This window comes from Pristis pectinata, chromosome 21 (assembly GCF_009764475.1).
Source record: "Pristis pectinata isolate sPriPec2 chromosome 21, sPriPec2.1.pri, whole genome shotgun sequence".
In the NCBI taxonomy this organism is placed as follows: Eukaryota; Metazoa; Chordata; class Chondrichthyes; order Rhinopristiformes; family Pristidae; genus Pristis; species Pristis pectinata.
Genome location: NC_067425.1, coordinates 736,152 through 751,833, shown reverse-complemented (window position 1 = coordinate 751,833; position 15,682 = coordinate 736,152). Strand labels below are relative to the sequence as shown.

Sequence of the window (15,682 nt, the reverse complement as noted above, 5' to 3'; positions counted from 1 at the left end):
CTACTTGGTTTAGAGATTATTAGCTATAAGGAGAGATTGGCCAAACTTGGATTGTTTTCTCTGGAGCATGAAGGCTAAAGGGAGACCTGTTGGAAGTTTATAAAATTATGAGAGGCATAGATATGGTAGACAGCCAGAATCTTTTCCCCAGGGTAGAAATTATAGAGGACATAGCTTTAAGGTGAGAGGGTGAAGGTGGAAGCAGACACGATAGTGGCACTTAAAAGGCACTTAAGACAGGGACAGATATGCAGGGAATGGAAGGATACAAATCATGTGCAGACAGATAGGTTCAGTTTAATTTGGCATCATGGTCATCACAGATATTGTGGGTCAAAGGGCCTGTTCCCGTGCCTGTGTTCTATTGTTTGTTTTTAATATCACATCGGTTCAGTTTTTCTTATCATACTCATAAATCCGGCCAGCCAGGCAGGTCCCACAGTTTTACCATTAACAACTCATTACACAGACCAAGAAGCTTAATGTGTTGATATAGATGCCATCAAGGCATTTGGACTCGCCTTACAACAGACACTTTGCTCTACTCATTCCCCCCACTCCTCACCACCCTCTCTCCTAGATCTCTCCCTTTCCCAGTTCTAGTAAAGGCTCACAGACCAGAAGCATTGACTGTTTCTCTTTCCACAGTTGCTGAAAAAACTCAGCAGGTCAGACAGCATTTTCTATTTTCATTACAAACCAAATGGTATTCTTTTGTGTTGCATCATTCTACAATGCCATACTGGAGGTGGGACACAAGGAATTCAACATCATCGACAGCAATAATCAAGATACAAAACCAAAAGTGATACAATCAGCTCTTTCCCAGTATATGAAAACAACAGCAAAAAAAACCCAAAATAATTGCTACTCCACAGATTTAAAATAAAATAACTTTTTCTTCTTAGTTTTAACCACACAACTCTGAAGAGCACAACGAAATGCAAGACTTGAATAATATATCCCACTTCCTGATCTTATAATGTTTCAAGATCACCAATTAGCATATTAAAAGCAGCAAATAAAATTTGAGGTCAAGGACACTGCTGTATGTTTGTAGGTGTACAGTTCCACTGGATTTGTGGTGCTTGCTGCGGTCCTTCCCCAGTCCTAGGACACTGTTAGAATTACATTACTTCATAGAACACTACAGCACAGTACAGGCCCTTCGGCCCACAATGTTGTGCCGACATTTTACTCTGCTCTAAGATCTATCTGACCCTTCCCTCCCACATAGCTCCCCATTTCTCTATCATTCATGTGTCTATCTAAGGGTCTCTTAAATGTCTCTAATGTATCTGCCCCCACAACCTCTGCAGGCAGTGCATTCCACGCACCCACCACTCTGTGTAAAAAAACATACTTACCTCTGACATCCCCCTTATACCTTCCTCCATTCACCTTAAAATTATGTCCCTTCGTGTTACCCATTGTCACCCTGGGAAAAATGTCTCTGAATGTCCACTCAACCTATGCCTCTTATCATCTTGTACACCTCTATCAAGTCACCTCTCATCCTCCTCTCCAAAGGAGAAAGCCCTAGCTCACTCCATCTATCCTCATAAGACATGCTCTCCAATTCAGGCAGCATCCTGGTAAATCTCCTCTGCACCCTCTCTAAAGCTCCCACATCCTTCCCATAATGAGTTAAACAGAACTGAACACAATACTCCAAGTTTGGTCTAACAAGAGTTAGAAAGAGCTGCAACATTACCTCGTGGCTCTTGAACTCAATACATCGACCAATGAAGGCCAACACACCATACACTTTCATAACAACCCTATCAACCTACATGGCAACCTTGAGAGATCTATGAACGTGGACCCCAAGGTCCCTCTGTTCCTCTACACTGTTAAGAGTCCTGCCATTAACCATGTATTCTGTCTTCAAATTCGATCTCCCAAAGTGTATCACTTCACACTTTACCAGGTTGAACTCCATCTGCCACTTCTCAGCCAAGCTCTGCATCCTATCAATGTCCCATTGTGACCCTCGACAACCTTCTCCACTATCCACACCACCACCAATCTTCCTGTCATCAGCAAACTTACTAACCCACCCTTCCACATCCTCATCCAAGTCATTTATAAAAATCACAAAGAGAAGGGGTCCCAGAACAGATCCCTGCAGAACACCACTGGTCACCGACCTCCAGGCAGAATACCCTCCATCTACCACCACCCTATGGGTGAGCCAATTCTGAATCCACACAGCCAAGTTTCCCTGGATTACATGCCTCCTGACTTTCTGAATGAGCCTTCCATGAGGAACTTTATCAAACGCCTTACTAAAACCCATGTACACAACATCCACTGCTCTACCTTCATCAATGTGCTTTGTCACATCCTCAAAAGAATTCAATCAGGCTCGTGAGGCACGACCTGCCCCTCACAAAGCCAAGCTGACTGTCCCTAATCAGCCTATGCTTCTCTGAATGCCCATAAATCCTGTTTCTAAGAATTTTCTCCAGTAATTTGCCCACCAATGAAGTAAGACTCACTGGTCTGTAATTCCCAAGGTTATCCCTACTCCCTTTCGTAAACAAAGGAACACTTGCCACTCTACAATCATCTGGCACTATTCCTGTGGCCAGTGAGAACGCAAAGATTATTGTCAAAGGTGCAGCAATCTCTTCCCTTGCTTCCCGTAAATAACCTTGGATATATCCCATCCTCTTTCCTCATGGTGACATGCCCTAGCACATCAGCCATCCTCTCAAACAAGGTCCCTCTCTCTAGTGAATACTGAAGCAAAGTATTAAGGACCTCCCCTACCACTTCCAACACCAGGCAAGTGTTTCCTCTTTTATCCCTAATTGGTCCTACCCTCTCTCTAGTCATCCTCTTATTCTTCACATATGTGTAGAACGCCTTGGGGTTTTTCTTGATCCTACTCGCCACGGACTTCTCATGCCCCCTTCTAGCTCTCCTAAGAGCATTCTTAAGCTCCCTCCTGGCTACCTTGTACCTCTCCAGAACCCTGTCTGATCCATGTTTTGTAAACCTCAGGTGAGCTTCTTTCTTCCTCTTGACAAGACATTCCCATCTTGTGTCAACCATGGTTCCTTCACTCTACCATCCTTACCCTGCCTCAATGGGACAAACCAAACCAGAGCCCCATGAAAGTATTCCTTAAACAACCTCCACATTTCCGCTGTGCACTTCCCCAAGAACATCTGTTCCCAATTTACCCTCCCAAGTTCCTGCCTAATAGCATAATTCCCCCTCCCCCAGTTAAGTACTTCCCCATATCGTCTGCGTCTATTCCTCTCCAAGGCTACGGTAAAAGTCAAGGAGTTATAGTCACCATCTCCAAAATGCTCTCCCCCAATACTTAACATCTTCCAAATAAATTTGCGTATTTTATTGACACTTTCAATACTGAATACTCAAACCAGCCAGTGACCTATTAAATGATAGCATGTATAGCTGCAGCACAATTAGGTCAAAGGTTCAAACATCCCCTCAAGGCATCCATTAAATAAAGGCAAGGGCAGATTAGAAAATGTAGTCAGAAAGCCATTAAAATGGCAGAAACACTTGCTGAATTATACAAAAAAATACTCCTTCCAAAGTCTTTGCTTGGAAAAAAAGGAATATTAAAAGCAGCAAGAGCAAATGGATCAGACTCAAAGCCCATACAGCAAAATCACTGACTGACAGCCCACTCTGATTTTCAATATTGGAATTTTATTAAAACTTGAAGACTTCAAGGAGAGAGAAAAGGTAGGCCAAAATCCAGAAAAGGCTGGAAATAATCATCCATCAGGCTGGATCCGTAGGAAGAGAAAGAGTTATGTCAAAGTGTCATTGACCTGAAATGTTCACTCTTTTACTCTTCCCACAGACGCAGCCTGACCTACTGAATAGGCCCAGCATTTTCCAGTTGATTTTCATTAGCCCAAAATCCAATTGTGGGAAAAATGTTTTGCAATTTTATGTACCCTGGTAAGGGCAAACCAGTTAATGTACTATTTCTGAACCTCACAAATGTGTCACACTGAAGGGTATTACATATATTAAGGATTCATGAAGATGGGCACAATATGTTAGCAAGAATAGGGAAATGTTAAAAGAATGCATGAGAATAAGAATAAATGGGGTTATGGCAGGGCACAGTGTTGGAGCATCAGCTATCTGTTATTTATTAATGATGAAGAGGAAGGAATCAAATATAATATATTCAGGTTTGTTGATACAAAGCCAGATGGGAAAGCAAACTGAGGAATTCAGAGATACACAGAGGTTAAGTGAGTGAGAATGAGGTATCAGATCAAGTATAAAGCGGGGAAATTCGACTTCCATTGCATCTGAGTCCCCTCTCTCTACCCTTGCCTTTTTTATCCATAATCTGTGCCACCCATCCAAAACCCTCTCTCGACAATGCCACAGCCGCTCCCATCTCCCCACCCTCAAATTCCTCCAGCACGTCCCTCCACTGTTCCTTCTCTGTACACAAGTGCATGCAAGCTCTCTCTCGCCACCCCCTGTAGGCACACAAGCTCCCCCCCCCCCATCCCCCCTCACTGCCCCCCCCACCTGTGTGTGCACACCCTTCTCTCGTTATGAGTCATAATAAATGGACATTTTTCTAGTCTGGAAGGATGCAACTAGTGCAGTGCTGCAAGGATCAGTTCATGGCTCTCAATTATTTATTATCTATGTTAATACTGTAACTTAGCAAGGGGGACAGAGTATAAAGTATCCAAGGTTGCTGATGACACAAAATGGGTCACACTGCAATGAGGATATCTGGATTCTGCAGCAGAATACAGATAGATTAAATGAATGGGCAAAACATGGCACATGGAGTTTAGTGTGGGAAAATTGGAGGTCATGCACTTTGATAAGAGGAACCTAACAGAAGACTTATCTAAAGAGAGAGATTGTAAATGAGTGGAGTGCTGAGGGATCTTAGTGTTCTTGTACATGAATCACAGTGGCAGTTGCATCAAGTATTTATCATTAAGGACCCTCACCACCTGGGACATGCCCTCTTCATGTTACTACCTTCGGAGAGGAGGTACAGAAGGCTGAAGACCCACACTCAATGTTTCAGGAACAGCTTCTTCCCCTCTGCCATCAGATTTCTGAACAGTCCATGAACACTACCTCATTATTCCTCTTTTGCACTATTTATTTTTTTTTGTAACTTATAGTAATGTTTATGCCTTGCACTGTACTGCTGCCACAAAACAACAAATTTCACAAACTATGTCAGTGATAATAAACCTGATTCTGAAGTAGGAAGGGAAATGGCAGATTGGCCTTTATTGCAAGGGAGGTGAAGTTTAAAAATAGAGAATTATTATTCTAATCGTACAGGGTGCTGTTGAAGCTGCACCTGGAATACTGTGTACAATTATTTCTTTACTTAAGAAAGGATATACAGCATTTGAGGCAGAAGAGATTTAGTGATCCTGGATGAGAGAATTGCCCTATCACAAACAGCTAAAAACGTTGGACCTACACTCTTAGGAATAGTAAATAAACATGGAATAGTAGTAAATAAAATTGGAATTTCGTGTAGTAGTAGGTTGCGAAGAAGGTTGTGAAAGGATACAGACACAAATCAGTTAGAAAGTTGGGTGGAGTGGTGGCAGATGGAATTTAATCCAGACAAGTGGTGGGCAATGTATTTTGAGTCGTCTAATACTGGCCAGACGTATGCAGTACATGACAGGGACCTCAGAGGTGCTGATGTAGAGGGACCTTGGGTGCAAGTCCATAGTTTCCGGAAAATAGCAACACTAGTGGATAGGGTAATGCAAAAAGCATTCGCATGCTTACCTTCATTGTTATTATTGTCACATGTACTGAGATGCAGTGAAAAGTTTGTTTTGCATACCCTCCACACAGATGACTCCAAACAAGTACATCGAGGTAGTACAAAAGGAAAAGCAATAATGGAATTCAGAATAGTGTTACATTTACAGAGAAAGTACAGTGCAGTGCAGGTAGACAAATAAGGTGCAAATAGCCATGACGAGGTAGATTGGGAGATCGAGAGTTCATTTTTATCATACAAGTCTGTTCAAGAGTCTTATAGCAGCAGGATAGACACTGTCCTTGACCCTGGTGGTATGTGTTTTCAAGCTTTTGTATCTTCTGAGGCATTGAGTATAAGAGTTGGGATGTCAAATTGCAGCTGCACAAAACATTGGTCAAGCCACACTTGAGAATTGTGTACAGTTCTGGTCACCACACTCCAGGAAATATGTGATAGCATTTGAAAGAGTGCAGAAGAGATTTACCAGGACATTACCTGGAATGGAGGGCTTTACTTAAGGAGAGATTAGATGGGCTGGATTTTTTCCTCACTGGAACATAGGAGACTGACTGATGACCTTATAGAGGTTTATAAGATTTTGAGAGAAATAGATAGGATAGATAGAGTCATTTTCCCAGGGCAGGGGAGTCTACAAATAGAAGGTACACATTTAAGAGGGGAGAAACTCAAAGGAGATCTGAAGGGCAAGTTTTTCCACACAAAGGGTGGTGGTTTTTGGAACAAGCTGCCAGAGGCAGGAATAATTACAACATTTAAAAGGCAAAATGGATAAGAAAGGGGTAGAGGGATACAAGCCCAATGCAGGCAAATGAGATTAATGTAGATAGGCATCATGGTCAACATGGACAAGTTGGGCTGAAGGGCCCATTTCTGTGTACAACTATGACTATGATAGATTTCCACTTCTGGGAGAGATTCAAGGGGACATGGTTTCAAGATAAGGAGGTGGTCATTCAAAATTGAGGTGCATAGGAATATCTTTTCACCAGGTGGTGAATCTCTAAAAATTTTCTATACCAGAGTTTTTTTTTTATTAAAGAGGCTAGATCATTAGGGGCATTTGAAGAGGAGGTAGAACATTTTTTGAAAGATTGGGGAATTGAGGTCTATGGGGAACTAGTGTGCACAGGAGTTAAGGCAGATCAGCTATGATCACATTGAATTCATGCATCAGGAGCTCGGTGACCTACTTCTGCTCATAATTTCTTGGATTCTCTACCACCGTGCACATACATGCCACCCCTACCCCTTGACTCACACGTGTCCTCCCCCTATCCCACTGCCTTGGCACAAGCATGCCTACCATCTGCCACAGCTTGCTGGTTCCCTCTCTCCCTCTTCCCCTCCCCACTTAATATGTTGTCAATATTGATGCATCACCACATCTGGACTAGCAAAGCAACAAGGAGTTAATCAGCATTACAGTAAAATCGACAAATAGAGTAAAGTCGACAAATAAAGTCTCAGTTATACAGCACATTAACCAGTTTTCTCCAGAAACCAGCACTTCCAAAGCAGCAGTCAGGCCAATGTTAGGCAGTGCCCAGTGTGGCCAAGCTCACATTCGGTTAACTGGCAAATTGAATTAACTGGCATCTATCAAGTTCAGCATGTGCTGGAAAACAAGAGCTTTTATTGAGAGTATTTTATCAATTGAATATGAAACCAGCAAAAAGAATCAAAACACAAACCAGGCTGCAACACCTGCTGCTCCAGACTAAATCTTTAACCTACCTGTTGGTGCCTATTACCGGAGAAGGTATACGGAATTGCATGAGCTGGATAACGGGTCGCATCCGCACCAAAGGGACCTTGACCTGAGGGGTAACCCGAACTTGACATCTTTTGGAGTGTCAGTCATTCGAATGCACCCTGCAAATCAAGCCACCGTGTCATGTTTCTAGAGAAACACCTGAAAAAAAAACAGAAACAGTCAGCTACATGCTCCGCCTCAGCTGACAATAGCTTCCTGATCACCTCCCATTTATTGATTCATTTACCAACTATCTTTTACCATTAGGAACTACTCTCAATAATTTACCATTGCTCTGACCAGCAAATACAGAATCAGAATTGCACACAAAAAACCCTTCAGCATACCATGTCTATGCCGACCATCTATACTAATCCCATTTTCCTAGCACTTGGTTCATAGCCTCCTATATCTTGGTGATTCAAATGCTTGTCCAGATGCTTCTTCAATGTTTTGAGAGTACTTTGTCTTAGACTTAACTTCTACGGGGAAAAGTTTCTTCCAATATACCCTACTTATCCTCTCATAATTTTGTATACTTTTATCAGATCCCAACTCCACCCCACCATCCTCCCCCCACTCCCCCCCCCCCCCCCCCCCCCAGCGTCCAAGGTAAACTAGCCCAGCCTATCCAGTCTCTCCTCATAATAGAAATGTTCCATGCAAGGAAATATCCTGGTGAATTGTCTCTGTACCTTCTCCAGTGCGACCATGTCCTTCCTACAGCATGGCAACCAGACCTGCACACAATGTTCCAGCTGTGGCCTAAACAATCTTTTATAACGTTGTATCAAGAACTCCATGCTTTTGTATTCCAAACCCTGGCTAATGAAATTGAGCATCACGTATGAATTCTTCACCTACCTACCACCTTCATGGATCTTTGGACTCATAAACCAAGGTCTCTTTGTTCCTCAGTACTCCCTAGGATTCATACAATATGTCCTACTTTTATTTGACCCACACCCATGTATCATATATGTAAGATAAGATTTCTTTATTAGTCACACGTACATCGAAACACACAGTGAAATACATCTTTTGCGTAGAGTGTTCTGGGGGCAGCCCATGAGTGTTGCCACGCTTCCAGTGCCAATGTAGAATGTCCACAACTTCCTAACCCATACGTCTTTGGAATGAGAGAGGAAACCGGAACACCCAGAGGAAACCCACACAGACACTGGGAGAACATACAAACTCCTTACAGACAGCAGCCAGAATTGAACCTAGGTCTCTGGCGCTGTAATAGCTTCACACTAATCATTACACTACCATACCTGTCAATGAATAAGTACACTATACCCTAGTGCTACAAGTTCTACAGACAGACATTTTCTACATAAATTTAATGTACCCGCCAGCAATATGTGGTTAGCAATTTATAAATTAAACCAAAACCATGCTTGTGCTTGATATGCATTTATTAAACTCTAGTTTATTATTTATTAATTTATCAATTAATAATTAATTAACCAATCAATGTACAGAGGGGAAAAAAACTCCAGGGGTGGCAGCCATACCTTTTTCATAGGAAAAAGTGTGGTTGGAATCTGGAACACCCTGTCTGAATGGAGTTAGAGGCAGGTACTCAAAATAATTAATGATCAGGACAAACAGTTGAATCACCAACACATAGAAGGACCAAACGCTGGTAAGTGGGATTAGTATAGGTAGGTACTTGATGGTCAGCAGGGACATGGTGAGCTGAAAGGCCTGTTTCTGTACTATATAACATGCAGGATGAGCAGTCAGAGGTTGAAGTCCATGTTGGCACCAATAACACAGGAAAGGTAGATGCAATCCTGCAAAGGGAATTCAGTAGAAAGCTGAAAAGCAGGATCTCTAGGGTTATAATCTCAGCATTACTCCCAAATGCTGAGTTTACAACCCTAGAGATACTGCTTATATGGAATGCCATATGCCATTGAGTATAGAAAGAGGAAGATAGGACAGATGAATGCATGACTAGAAAGTTGGTGCAGGAGGAAGGACTTCAGGTTTTTGGATCATTGGGGCACTCCTGTTGTCATCTCCCATTCTTCTAAACATCAAAGAATGAAAATATAGCCTATTCAATCACTCATGACAGATCCACTATTCCACAAACCAGTCTGGTGAATCTTCATTGCATTCCATCTCTAGCAAGAGCATCACTCTTAAATTAGGGAGAATAAAAATTGCTCATAATACTCTGGCTGTGCTCTTATCAAGGCCCAGTATAGTTGCAGTAAGGCATCTCTTTACTTTTCTCAAATTCTCTTGTAATTCCTATTCTTTACTTTCTATGTTAACATGTCCTTGAGAGGGTGCAGAAAAAATTTACCAAAATTGTCAGCGTTACAGCACAGAAACAGGCCCTTCAGCCTTCTGTGTTTGCACCCATTTACACGTCTTACATTACTCCCATTTTTCCCCCAACTCTTCCCACATTCTCATCAACTCCGCCCCCCCACCCCCAACTTCTACTACTCACCCACACACGAGGGGCAATTTACAGTGGCCAATTACCTACCAACCCACACGCCCTTCAGATGTGGGGAGGTAACACGAGCAGCCAGAAGAAACCCATGTGATCGCAGGGATAACATGCAAACACCACACATACGGCGCCCAAAGTTGAGGTTGAACCACAGTCTCTGGCACTGTTGCGGATGAGACATTTTAGCTACAAGATTCAGTTGGAAAAGCTGGGGCTATTCTCCTTGAATCAAAGGTGATTGGGAAGAGATTTGATAGAGGTATACAAGAATATGACGAGCCTAGATAAGGCAGACAAACAAAATTTTTGCCAATAGCCAATGGCCCTTAGTCCAGTAGCCAAGGACTAAGGGCCACAGATTTTAAATTCTGGGTGAGAAGTACAGGAGGTTATGCAGAAGAAATTCATACACAAGTGCTATTCACCTGGAACTCACTACAAGGGTGATGGGAGCAGAGACAATCAACGATACCAAAAAGAGACTGGCTAGGCTCTGGAGAGAAGTAAATTTGCAAGGCTCCAGGGATAGAGCAAGGGAATGGGACTGACTGGATAGCTTTCACCCTTGTTCTCTTGGATGTCTGGAAAATTAAACATGGACTCTGCAATTTCCAGTTTCCCTTAGCAACCCAAGGTCTATGCCTTTCAGACAATGACGTTTGTTTTAAATATAGCTTATGTTGCTAGCAGGTTTTCTTTATTAACATTCAAGATCATTGAGCATTTCAACCACCTCCTCTTTTACTTTAACCAAAATAAATGCATCTCCTTTGACTAGAGTAGCAAAGTCATCACTTGGTAATTCAACCACATTCCCTTCCTCCACAAATGGATCTTCATTTCAGTTCCTAACTATCCCCAATCCTTCCTCAACCTACCTGTTTACATTATATTCCAACAGAAGATTATTATTGTTCTTTTTATGTTCACTGCCATTCATGTATTCAATCTTTGCCCATATTTTATTTCTTCACTTCCTCTGACTTTTCTTTATCCAGCCAAGTTTTCTCTCATTATCAGTTATTCATCTTTTTTTCATCAAAAAAGGACTGAGTTTTGGTTGTCCACAGCTGAAATGCCACATTATCACTACTTCATGGTCCTTAACCTTTATAATTTCATTCTCACAATGGCTGCAGAAAACACAATGTAACAGCATCATATTGTTTCCTAACTTTAACCAATCAGCTTCTATCCTTGTTCCTTCCAGGACACACTCGCTCCTATATTACAGTATTCCATAATACTGCTACTCCACATCTTTCCTAAACACTTGAGAACCAAGAACATTTAGTTCCCAAACCTACCACAAGTTTGACACAGGTCCCTTACTGCCACAACATCATAGTTCCAAGTTCACCAACAACATTTACTAAGTTTCATGCATTTAGACACATGCATTGTTAATCCCTTAGTTCCTTTTGCATTTCCTCTTAATCCACCCCCTAAACAGTATTTTCTGTCTTAAATCTTGGATTTACCTGCTTCTCCCCATCTTTTGTGAAATTAGAAAAAAAAATTGTTACATCCTAACTCACAAGCCTCTGCCAAATTAGACTAAACATCTAATGCATATGTAGAGAGACTGCAGCTCATTGTAAACATAATAGGGTAGTATTAGTGGGAGATTTTAACTTCCCTAATATTGATTGGGCCAACCATGATGTAAAAGACTTGGATGGAGTGGAATTTATGAAATGTGTCCAAGAAAGCTTCCTTTATCAATATATTGAGGGAACGACTAGAGAGGGTGCAACACCGGAACTCCTCCGAGGGAGTAAGGAAGGGCAAGCAGCAGAAGTGTCTGCTGGTGAGCACTTGGGTCCAGTGACAATAATTCTATTAGTTTTAAAATAGTTACAGAAAATTATACTACTGGTTCAGAGGTTAACGTCCTGAAATAGGACAGAGCAAATTTTGGAGCTATTAGGCGGGACCTTGCAGAAGTTGATTGAGCAAGATTGTTTGCAGGGAAAGGAGCGTCTGCCAAGTAGGAGACCTTTAAAAGTGTGATGTCAAGTGTTCAGGGCCTGCATGTTCCTGATTGGGTAAGGGCAAGGTTGGCAGGTTTCGGGAACTCTGGTTGACAAGAGATATTGACGCACTGGTTGAGAAAAAGAGGGAGGCTACACTGCACATGAGCAACTGTGAACTAGTGAATCTCTTGATAACGACAAGAAGCATAGGAGTGCACTTAAGAGAAAAGTTAGGAAGGCAAAAACAGAAAAAAGAGAGGGATCTGTCTGACGCGAGACAAAATCCTAAGAGATTCTATAGGTATATTATGAGTAAAAGGGTGGCTAGGGAGAGAATAGACCCCCTTAAAGATCAGCATGGGTGTCTGTGTGTGAAACCAAAGGAAATGCTGAGATTTTTAATGAACATTTCTCTTTTTTACTGTTGAGAAAATGATGGAAGCTATGGAAATAGGGGGAGGTATCAGAGCCCTTGAACTGCATCAAGGGGGATAAATCTCTAGGGCCTGACCTGGTGCATTCTCAAACCTTATGGGAAGCTAGACAAAAAATTGCAGAGCCCTGGCAGAAATTTTTACTTCATCTCTGGCCACAGGTGAGGTTCCAGAAGACTGAAGAGTGGCTAATGTGGTACCATTGTTTAGAAAGGATAGCAAAAACAAGCCAGGAAACTACTACAGGCCAGTGAGTCTGATATCAGTGGTGAGTAAATTGCTGGAGGGGATTCTGCTAGACAGGATCCAACATTTTAAGAGAGAGGGTCTAATTAGTCAGCACGGCTTTGGCTGTGGGAAGTCATCGAGTACTACACGAGAGAAACAGGCCCTTCGGCCCACCTAGTCCATGCCAACCTGATCTTATGCCTCGTCCATTCTACCTGTACCCAAACCATATCCCTCCAAAACTCTCCCATCCACGTACTTATCCTAACCTCTGTTAAATTTTACAATTGAACCCACATCTACCACCTCTGCTGGCAGCTCGTTCCACACTCACACCACCGAGTGCAAAGGTTTCCCCTCAGATTCCTTTTAAATGTTTCACCTTTCACCCTAAACCCATGTCCTCCAGTTCTAGTCTCACCCAACCTTAAAGGAAAAAGCCTGCATGCATTCACACTATCTATACCCCTCAATTTTGTACACCTCTATAAGATCTCCCCTCATTCTCCTCCGCTCCAGGGAATAAACTCCTAACCTATTCAACCTTTCCCTATAACTCAGGTCCTCAAGTCCTGGCAACATCCTCGTAAATTTTCTCTACACTCTTTCAAGCTTATTTATATCTTTCCTGTAGGTAGGTGACCAGAACTGCACACAATACTGCAAATTCGGTCTCACCAATGTCTTGTACAACTTCAACAATAACATCCCAACTCCTGTATTCAATGCAATATACAAAAAGTGCTGGAAGTCAGGCAGCATTCATGGAGGGAAAAATAAACAATCGACATTTCAGGCCGAGACCCTTCATCAGGACTGGAAAGGAAGAGGGCAGACGCCAGAATAAGGTGGTGGGGGGAGGGGGAGGAGTACACGCAGGCAGGGGGTAGGTGAGTTCAGGTGATAGGTGAGTGCAGGTGAGAGGGGGATGGTAGGTAGGTGAGGGAGGGGGAGAAGAGAGGTGATAGATAGAAGAGGCAAAAGGATAAAGAAGAAGGAATCCAGTAGGAGAGGGCAGTAGACCATGGAATAAAGGATGGAGGAGGGGAGGAGAGGAGAGATGGACAGGTGATCAAGGCAGGGCAAAGAAGCCACAGGAATAAGGGAAGACAAAAGTGGTTGTGTGTTGGGGGGGGGGGGGGGGGGGGGGGTTACCAGAAGTTAGAGAAATCAATGTTGACACTATCATGTTGGAGACTGCCAAGGCAGAATATGAGGTTTTGCTCCTCCAACCTGCATCTGGCTCAACGAAGCGGTCACCCAGTCTGCGTCGGGTCTCACCGATGTACAGGAGGCCGCACTGGAAGCACCAGATGCAATAAATGACACCCTCAGACTCACAGGTGAAGTGCTGCCTCACCTAGAAGGATTGTTTAGGACCCTGAATGGTGAGGGAGGAGGTGTAGGGACAGGTGTAGCACTTGGTGTGGTTCAGGCATAAGTGCCGGGGGGTTATCAGTGGGGAGGGACAAGTGGACAAGGGAGTCAGGAGAGAGCGGTCCCTTTGAAAAGCAGAAAGAGGGGGTGAAGGGAAGATGTGCCTGGTGGTAGGATCCCATTGGAGGTAGCGGGAATTGCAGAGAATGATGTGTTGGATGCGGAGGCTCATGGAGTGGTAGGTGAGGACAAGGGGAACCTTGTTCCTCTTATGTTGGTGGGGGGAGGGGATGAGGGCAGACGTGTGGGAAGTGGAGAGATACTGGTAAGAGCAGCATTGATAGTGATGGAAGGGAAACCCCAGTTACTGAAAAATGAGGACATCTCTGATGTCCTAGAATGGAAAGCCTCATCATGGGAACAGGTGTAGCGAAGGCAGAGGAACTGGGAGAAGGGGATGCCTGTGGCTCCCTTCCCCTGCCTTGATGACCTACCCATCTCCTCTCCTCAGAATGGAGGCTTATGTCTAGTGTTTCTCGGACTGGAGGCCTATGTCTAGTGGCGTGCCACAGAGGTCGGTGCTGGGAACTTTGCTGTTTATAATTTATATAAACGACTTGGATGTGAATGTACAAGGCATGGCTAGTAAGTTTGCAGAGGATACTAAAATAGGTGGTAGTGTAGACAGTGTATAAGGTTATGAAAAATTACAGGGGGATCTGGATCAGCTAGGTATGTGGGCTGAGGATTGGCAAATGGCTTTCCATCCAGATAAATGTGGGGTATTGCATTTTGGAAGATCAAACCAGGGTAGGACTTATACAGTGAATGGTAGAGCACCAGGGAGTGTTATGAAACACAGGGACTGAGGAGTGCAAGTGCATAGTTCGCTGAAAGCGGTGTCACAAATAGATAGGGTGGTAAAGACGACACTTGTTACGCTGCCCTTCATTAGTCAGGGCACTAAGTTTGGGAGATGGGAAAGTTATGTTGCAGTTATACAAGACATTGGTGAAGCAACACTTGGAGTACTGTGTACAGTTTTGGTTACCGTGTTATAGGAAAGGTATTATTAAACAAGAAAGAATACAGAAAAGATTTATGTTGCCTGGACTTGGGGGCCCGAGTTATAGGGAGAGGTTCTGTAGACTAGGACTTTATTCCCTGGAACGTAGGAGATCGAAGGGTGACCTAATAGAAGTATATAATATCAAGATGGGCACAGACAGGGTACATTGTCTCTTACTCAGAGAGGGGGTTGCTAAAAACAAGAGGGTATAGGTTTAAGATCAGAGGCAAGAGATTTAAAAGGGACATCAGAGGCAGCTTCTTCATGCAAAGGATGGTGTGTATTTGTAATGAGCTGCCAGAAATAATGGTTGAGATGGGCAGATTAGTAACATGTAAAAGATATCTAGATAAGTACATGGATAGGAGAGGTTTAGAGGGCTATGGGCCAAATGCAGGCAGACTAACTTGCTGGGCAATACAGTCGGCATGGACAGTTGGATTGAAGAACCCGTTTCCGTGCTATACGACTCTATTCACAAAAGCAAACTCCCTCAAGAGAGGTCAACTCTTGCAAACCCATCCTATTCACCCACCTTTTACAGCAATAATACAAGATGCTGGAAGAACTCAGCA

At 43.1% G+C, this 15,682-nt stretch overlaps 1 protein-coding gene across 11 annotated transcripts in view; it reads right to left on the bottom strand.

Moving 5' to 3' along the window:
* The window catches only part of ncor1 (nuclear receptor corepressor 1), a 288,134-nt gene that overhangs the window by 255,818 nt on the left and 16,634 nt on the right, over positions 1-15,682 (bottom strand). For all 11 annotated transcript variants that reach the window (XM_052035511.1, XM_052035515.1, XM_052035517.1 and 8 more), the window contains exon 2: positions 7,526-7,703. In XM_052035511.1, coding sequence (XP_051891471.1) covers positions 7,526-7,633 — 108 coding nt within the window. In that variant the 5' untranslated portion in view covers positions 7,634-7,703. The remainder of the gene's footprint in view (positions 1-7,525; positions 7,704-15,682) is intronic.